Here is a 7,882-nt window from a genome sequence, read left to right as displayed (position 1 = left end):
TGTACATAGAGCACCGCGCCTGTGTCCTCCTTCCCTACACCCCCACGGTCTGCCAGCCAGACCGTGACATTATGAGTGAACTTGGCTTTAAGTGACTTACAGGTTTCTCTGAAAAATACTTTCTTATATCCAGGTTCTTCCTCTTTGCTGCCGTCCTCCTCTCCTCCTGGGAGCGCAGGCTTGCCGCTGCTAAAACTCAACGGAGCTCCCTGAAAGGTTCAGCCAATCACATTGGCCATATTTGTCACATGAGGTAGGACTCCAGTACAGGACGTAATTTAACTCTTTCGGCACCGCTGGGTGAATGAGACGTTGACAGATCTTTTTTTTTCTTCTTTCTATCAGGTTTGCTTTTCTTTACTCGAAGAGATCAAATTATTGGTGAGGACAATTCAATAATCGCTGGATATTGGTGGGGACATGTCCCCTCCGTCCATGCCAAATCGACGCCCTTGCCCGAATCGATTCAATCCATGATTCGATTCGATTCGATTTGGGGAAATTTTGCCTCAGACAGTCAGCAATATTATAATTTAGATCATACCCCCCCCCCCCCCCCACACACACACACAGCCTTATGGGTACAGTAGTCTCCTGCTACACCTCCTTTTAGCTAAAGACATACTTCATAATGACTCACTCAGCTCACAAGAACAGGAATGCAGAGCATTATCAAACGTTAAAATGATACACATCTCTCACTTGTTCACTTACATTTAAACGAAACACATAATTGTAAACATCTCTAACAGCCTAAGCCAGCTTTGAATAGGGCCTGAATGGATAACTTCAGAGAATTACACATCCAATCTTACACGAGGTCTCACCGCTCGACCAGATCTGGTAACAGTCCCTGTTGGTGTGAGGTGGCTCCTATTTCTCCTTAGAAAACCTGTCTGTCTCTACCACATAAGATCTGGGAGCACTGGCAGGTCCAACTACTGCTCCAGTGGTTCCTTCAGTAGTAATCTACACCTTCTGTCCTGACTCTATGTCTGCGGTTGTAGTGTTTTGCCTGCTCACGCCTCCCCTCCTCATCCTTCTCGCGAAAAGCCTGTAGGTCGGGCCACTTTGGCACCAGCTTCGCAGCAGCTTGTGGCAGAGAGGTACGCAGGTGTCTCCCCATGAGCAACTGTGCCGGTGAGAGCCCATGTTCCAGTGGGGTGGCCCTGCACGCTAGCAGTGCTCTGCTGTAGTCACAGTCCTTTCAAATCTTTAATGGTACGATCAGCGCGTTCTGCCTCCCCGTTGGCTTGGGGGTACCTGGGGCTGCTCGTTTCATGTGTGAACTGGTACTCTTTAGCAAAGTGCTTGAACTGTTCTGATGAAACTTTCGGCCTGTTGTCCGATACCACAGTCTCGGCAACTGCATGTCTTGCAAAGGCCTCTTTTATAGCATTAATAGTGACCTCTGCTGTTGTGTCTCTCAGTTCACCAAGTACCAACGACCAGATTTGGTGTGTGGTAGTAACAGGCAAATGAACTTTTTTTTTTTAATGATTTGAATATATATGAATGCTTGTGCATAAATACACAAACAATACACATATGCTTTCATGCTTTCAACTGTGTCATTTACGTGATCTAGGTCAGCGGTCTCCAACCTTTTTTGCACCACCGACCGGTTTATGCCCGACAATATTTTCACGGACCGGCCTTTAAGGTGTCGCGGATAAATACAACAAAATAAAACTAGTACCGGTACCGAAAAAGAAGATTTATTCATAACACACGTGAAAAGACCCAGGAAAACCGAGTTAATGATAAAAACGATAACAAAATAACGCTGAAAAGCGATAAAAACCCTGAAAACCAGACATTTCACACCTGAACCTCAACTCTCGCGGCCCGGTACCAAACGACTCACGGACCGGTACCAGTCCGAGGCCCGGGGGTTGGGGACCGCTGTTCTAGGTAGCTCTGTTTTGGAAGTTCAGTTCAAGCTAGAAATGTGCTTTGGAGTTTGTACGTGTTTTGTCTCTAGGGGCCACCACATATATTTCTATTTACATTCAGGTGACAGCAATCCATGGATGGTTTCGACATGCAAGAGGATATTTTCCCCGGTGCCCAGCGGGAGAAGACACTGCTTGCGATGTCGATGAGGTCCTGTGGCCAGACCCCAACAGACGGCGGGATCCATGAGCCCACGTATGCACAATTGTCATGATTTTTTGTGTGTACAGTATAGTGTTTTTTCTATTACTGTATTATGTTTGTGTTTTGCTTTATCTGAATTGATGGTGCTGCAGTGGACAATATTGAGTAGGCCTATTTGCTTTTTTTGGTTGTTTGTGTCTCCTGAAAATGTGCCTTCAGAATAAACAATGACAATGAAAGACTGCAGTGTTTTATATGAAGTAGACTAGTGTGTCCCCCTGATCTGATCTGCATGTGATGCAAGTATGTGTCATTTTGTCAACAGAGTTACATCTTGACAGAGGAATGTTAGGTTTTGACAGCAGAGTTTCAGTTTGGCACAGATGTGAATGGTATATTTTGATGTGTCATGTTTACTTGTGTTTAGAGTTTTGGCACAATGAGCGACGTTTTGCAAAATGTGTTCAAGCAACGGGCAAAAACTGTAACATGTTTTTCACCAAAGATTTCAGCAATTATAAAAATTCAACTCAAGCTATTCAGCTATTAGCATTCACACTGCATTTTCTACAGGAAGTACATTTTATATACCAGTTTCAGTTCAAAGTGCATTAAAAATAATAAATAATTATTAAAAATAATACCATCAATATGTTACTGCACTACACTTACTGGACTTGTGGAAGTATTTTGAGAACCATAAGAGATTCTTACAAATGTTTGAAAGAAAAAAAATCTTTAACATAGCTGGAGACTCGTGTAGAAATATGAATGAGTTTATAAAGTTTCTGACATGGTGTGCTGTGACAGGCAGGTAGTAGGACCCAAACACAGGACTCTTACGTGGAATGAAACTTGAATCGGCAGCTTTTATTGCTGGAAACTCAGGTGGACTCAAGAAACTACAAACTAAGAAACAAGAACTAGGAAAACAAATCAGGAACTATGAACAAGAATCAAGTAAAGAACACGGAGGAGAAAAAACACCCAGCCCACTGAAAACTAAAGAAACCCCCAAAAACATGAAGAACAATCATTAAGGAACATATTTACATATTTAGAGTTACTGCAACACCAACACTGGGTCACAGCTTCAGTGTCAGTCGGTGACTTTTGGTCTGCAACAGCAGCAGAACAGACTTCTCAGTCTTTTGAAGAAGCCCTTTTTCTTCTTCTTGATCTGACGGTCTTCGGACTTCATGCTGGCTTCAGGTTCTGGAAAAGGTTCCTCAAAGGGAACATCAGGAACCGGCCCAATTTCAGAACAAGATCCGTTGATCATATGATCTTCACCTTCAACACAGGATTTGGACTCGCCATAGGGTTCCTCACAGGGAGCGTCGGGCTCTGCAACACTTTCTGACAGAGCTCCTTCGATCGTAAGGTCTCGAGTACTCAGACTGGATGCCCTTTCAGAAAGAAGTTCCTCACAGGGAACGTCGGGCTCTGCAACACTTTCTGACAGAGCTCCTTCGATCGTAAGGTCTCGAGTACTCAGACTGGATGCCCTTTCAGAAAGAAGTTCCTCACAGGGAACGTCGGGCTCTGCAACACTTTCTGACAGAGCTTCTTCGGCTGGTGGAACATTTGCCACTGAAAGGCCGTCAGAGGAGCGCTCACCATTTGTGCTCTTCACATCAGGACTTGAAGGGGGCTCAAAGATTTCACATATCCGGATCCTTGCTACATCAGCAATGGTCTTCAGCAACAGGGGTGCAAAGTTTGCAACTTGGATAGACAGAATTTCTTCAGGAAATTTCTGTCTAATCTCCGTCAGGATGCTGTCAACCAGATCGTCTCGGATAGAGCGGGTGAAGATGGCCTGTGTTTCCATCGCCGTGAGGCTCTTGGAGACACGATCTAAAGTGGCCTTGGTGACACTGGTGGAGAGGATACTTAGACTCTGGGAGGCCATGTTTAGGAGGGGACGAGGAGGAAGCTCCCAGAAGCCCTGGAGAACGCGGGGAACTACCTCGACCACTACCTCCTGCGCGGTGAGCAGTTTGCTGTTAGGCTGTTCCTGCTGCTTCTTTTTCAGGATTTCAACGTAATCCTTCACCGCGCTGAGGAGTTTAGGTGCTCTGTAGAAAAACATGATAAGAGTTATCTGTTAAACATATTCAAAGCATCATTTAAATATTGAAACACTGTAGCTGGACTGTTAACCCTGTAACCACCTTTGTATCATACATGAGTTTCTGAGACCTCGATCTCATCAACATGATCAATACTTGCTATAATTTCTAAATGTTGTGGACAAAACTCTTTTTTAGTCTAAAGTTAACATTGTTGTTAACACAAAGTTGCCAAAAACACCCAGTGTATCAAATGTGATACAAAAAATAAATACACAATAAAAGTAAATCATACACAACATGACATAGCAAAGAACTTTTGTTTAAAGGGTTGATAAACATCTCAGTTCCAAAGAATCTGAATTTTCTGGCTGTTTTTTGATGGGTTGGGTCTTACAGGGTTAATAACTGTATGTTACATGTGACTCACTGAAATTTAGGAGGTACGGCCTCTGGGAACTGAAGAAGCAACCTGGCTTCAAATTCAACGTCCCTCATTTTATTGCTGACGTTCACCGCCCACACCTGAAACAGAAAACACATTTACAGTGCGCTTATGTGTAAAGGTTATGTGCACGTAATGAAAAAAAAGTCTTGTGGGTTTTCTCGTCTTACCAGCCTTAGAAGAGGTTTGGCTTCCTCTTCGTCAAAATCCTCTAACTCAAACTCCCACAGCCTTCAAAAGAAAGCAAAGCAGAGGTTTTCTCTCAGCACTTACACGTCATCACAAACAGACTTTCAGGTGTGACAGTAACTCACTGCTCTCTGAGCGTCTCCCTGCTCTTCTCCACCAAAAGATCTCTCAGATCTTCAGCAGTGAGGTTCGGTGGAATTAGATCTTCCTGCTGAAGTCTGAGAAACTCCGTCATTATCGCAACCTAAAAGTAAAGGAGACATTTAATCACCACCACTCTCAGGTCCTCAGAAATGACCTGATATTTTCTGTCAGCTTTGGTTTGCATGAATCTGGGTCTAACCTGAGCCTTGTAGCCCGGAAGATACCAGCAGATCTTTACAGCTGTTTCATAAATCGGTGTGTTGAACAACACCTGTCAAAGAAATAGCAATTTAGTCATTGTTACTTAAAATGATTCTCAGTTTGTCAACTTTTAAAACGACATCAAATTCTTCAAATTACTGAAATGCAGTAAAAGCAAAAGCGTCACATACCCTGATAGGCTTATAGATTCCTTGACTCTTTTCCATTTAAACGTGTTCAAATCAAAGTCAGGAAGAAAAACGTCAACTGCTCTCCAACGATGGCGTACGGGGGATCTGGACCTGAAAATGCTCTCAGCTCGGTGGTCTCGCACAGATGAGCTCTTTTGACAGTCTGATGTTTATTTATGAATGCAGAATTTCTTGAGCAGTCACCATGGAAACTTGATGCAGCTTCATGTTGTTAAATTAAAAGTAAACACTGTGTATTTTGCACTACACTCCACTAAACTTATCATATAAGTAAATAAAGTGTGGGTTAGGTCCCTCCTGTGGAAAGAGCCACACAAACCGATGGATCAGAAAAGACAAAGTCAGCTACAGCATGCCTTTTCATATTATGTGCCTGCTTATCTCCATTTCTTTACAGTAGATGGGAACTTTTGCAGTAAAGCAATGGCTTACAAACAGTGGACTGTGGACTAATGCAGACATCTGAAGCCTGACAGCAGCTGGTATATACACAGCTTTGGACAAACTGGCCCTTTAAACAGCCCAGAGGAAGAAGAGACCTCTGCGTTATCAGTGCAGCCTAAAGCACAATAATAATAATACTATTAATATGATTTTTAGAGCAATAATGCCCCAAATACTGAAGTCATTAATTACACATCCGTCATGCTTCACAGGAGGTCAGGAGTGACCGATGAACGTGATGCTACATTAGAGTCTGTCCTATGAGTTCAGCAGGAGGAGGTGAACCCACAGCTGGGACCAGTTCTCTAGTGGGTCCAGTATCATACTTGTGTTCATCCTGGTCTGAACCTGGTCAGAAGAACTGACTTCACTTTTGAAAATTCAATACTTATAAAAGGTAACCCCAAACAGTCTACAACGGCTGTTTTCTGTCCACCGAAGCAAATTTGATTGACGAGGTTTTTGTACCTTCACTTCTCCAAAAAGCAAATAAAGAGATTAAACAAAGATTTACTGAACGACCGTCAGAATTCCCAGAGCTAACGTAGATCGCTTTATGCTCTTGAGTCAGGAGGGATAAGAAAAGTGACTGCAAACATTGTGGAACGATTCATAGCGTTTGATTGCTTGTGTGAACGTATTAAACAGGAAACCAGGAGCTGCAGAAACCCAGTAATGCTGAAGACGCATGCGTGTGCGTTTATTACAGGTTTTTCTGAATGCTTAAACCCTAACTGTGATTCTTACAGCACAATTCGTAAAACTACTGATACTTATAGCAAAACCACTCACTGAGTGTGCAAAACTAAAAGCACAAACACTGCTTTGCACTCAGTTTGCCATTTTGTAACACACACTTTGCAAACCTGTAGCTACAATCCACTGCACAGCACTCTTTTTGCAGAACTGTAAACACAACTCACTGCTTTGCACTCAATTTCCAAATGATCAACGCACTCCTAGCAAAACTATACACATTTATGGCCATTATTTACACTATTTTGTCAACTGTCTGGCACACTGCCACATGTGAAAGCTTTTTTAGATAATTAGTTCACTTTGCAATCAGCCTAAGCACTATGATACAGGTAAGCTCTGTGTGTGGAGTACAATGGAGGGAGCAGGAAGAGTGAGAGGAGGCCGAGGAAGAGGACGTGGAGGTGAAGAAGTAGGATGAAGAGGACGACAAGGACAAGGAGGAGCAAGAGGAGGACGAGGAGGGGGGAGAGGACGGGTAAGAAGAGTAAGAAATAGAATTGCTGATGACATCAGAGCTACAATAGTGGACCATGTCATCAACCGTGGAGTGACCCTGAGGGAAGCTGGCCAACGGTTTTTTGGTTTTTTCTCAAACTTAAGTAACTGAAACCTTTCATTGAACTACAGCAGAAACAGATTGGAAATGCCAAGTTATTCTAACACTAGTGGACTTGTTAAACAAAACATTTGTTTCACTTCTTTCTCAACATGCAGCACCATTAAGAACAGTGGACCAGCATAGTTGGTCTGCATGAGCACACTTACTGCAACAGTTGTACATGCTGAAACTGGTTGCTGGCAGCTGATGTGAAGAAATGTCTGGACACATCAAAAGTTTTCTTTTTCATTTTCTTCCTCCCTTGGATAACATACACATGGCAAATAAAAACATGTAACTAGGGTGACGTGAAGTGTGTATCATCAGGTTTAACTCAAATATAATGAGGCTGTCCATCTGTGAAGTAATCGTTCCTTCAAAAACCACTGTGACAACAGATTTTATTTCATTCATTTGATGGTTTTCTATTCTGTATACTGGAACTTTTTAATAGCCCCCCTGTCCACACATCCTTGACATGAGACTTTCTGCAGAGTTGCACATGATGAATGCACACAAAACTTAAAGTGTTGCTGTCATATTTTTTTGGATGTGGTTTGTTGTCATAATCAAGAACGTGTCTTATTTTTTTATTTGTGTTGTTGCTGATCGGCCATTGGACTGCTGAGCCTGCAGTGAACAGCCAGTCACTGACTCTTGATGCTAGAGCAAGGACAACTGAGCTCTCTCTCTCTCTCTCTCTCTCTCTCTCTCT

At 42.9% G+C, this 7,882-nt stretch overlaps 1 protein-coding gene across 1 annotated transcript; it reads right to left on the bottom strand.

Moving 5' to 3' along the window:
- Positions 1-2,932: 2,932 nt before the first annotated feature.
- LOC146548278 (uncharacterized) lies at positions 2,933-6,424 on the bottom strand. The gene is made up of 6 exons (XM_085266247.1): positions 5,346-6,424; positions 5,153-5,224; positions 4,935-5,053; positions 4,791-4,851; positions 4,606-4,700; positions 2,933-4,181 (listed from the first exon to the last, which is right to left on the bottom strand). The coding sequence occupies exons 1-6, from the start codon at positions 5,379-5,381 to the stop codon at positions 3,200-3,202; spliced, it is 1,365 nt and encodes a 454-aa protein (XP_085122373.1). The 5' UTR covers positions 5,382-6,424; the 3' UTR covers positions 2,933-3,199.
- Between the last annotated feature and the right edge of the window lie 1,458 nt (positions 6,425-7,882).

The sequence above is a fragment of the Mchenga conophoros genome, linkage group LG23, assembly GCF_057382185.1.
Source record: "Mchenga conophoros isolate Kocher_MC1m ecotype Shallow Benthic linkage group LG23, M_conophoros_male_GT1.1, whole genome shotgun sequence".
NCBI lineage: Eukaryota > Metazoa > Chordata > Actinopteri > Cichliformes > Cichlidae > Mchenga > Mchenga conophoros.
The sequence above is the reverse complement of the archived record's forward strand: the minus strand, read 5'-3'. Positions and strand labels throughout refer to the sequence as shown.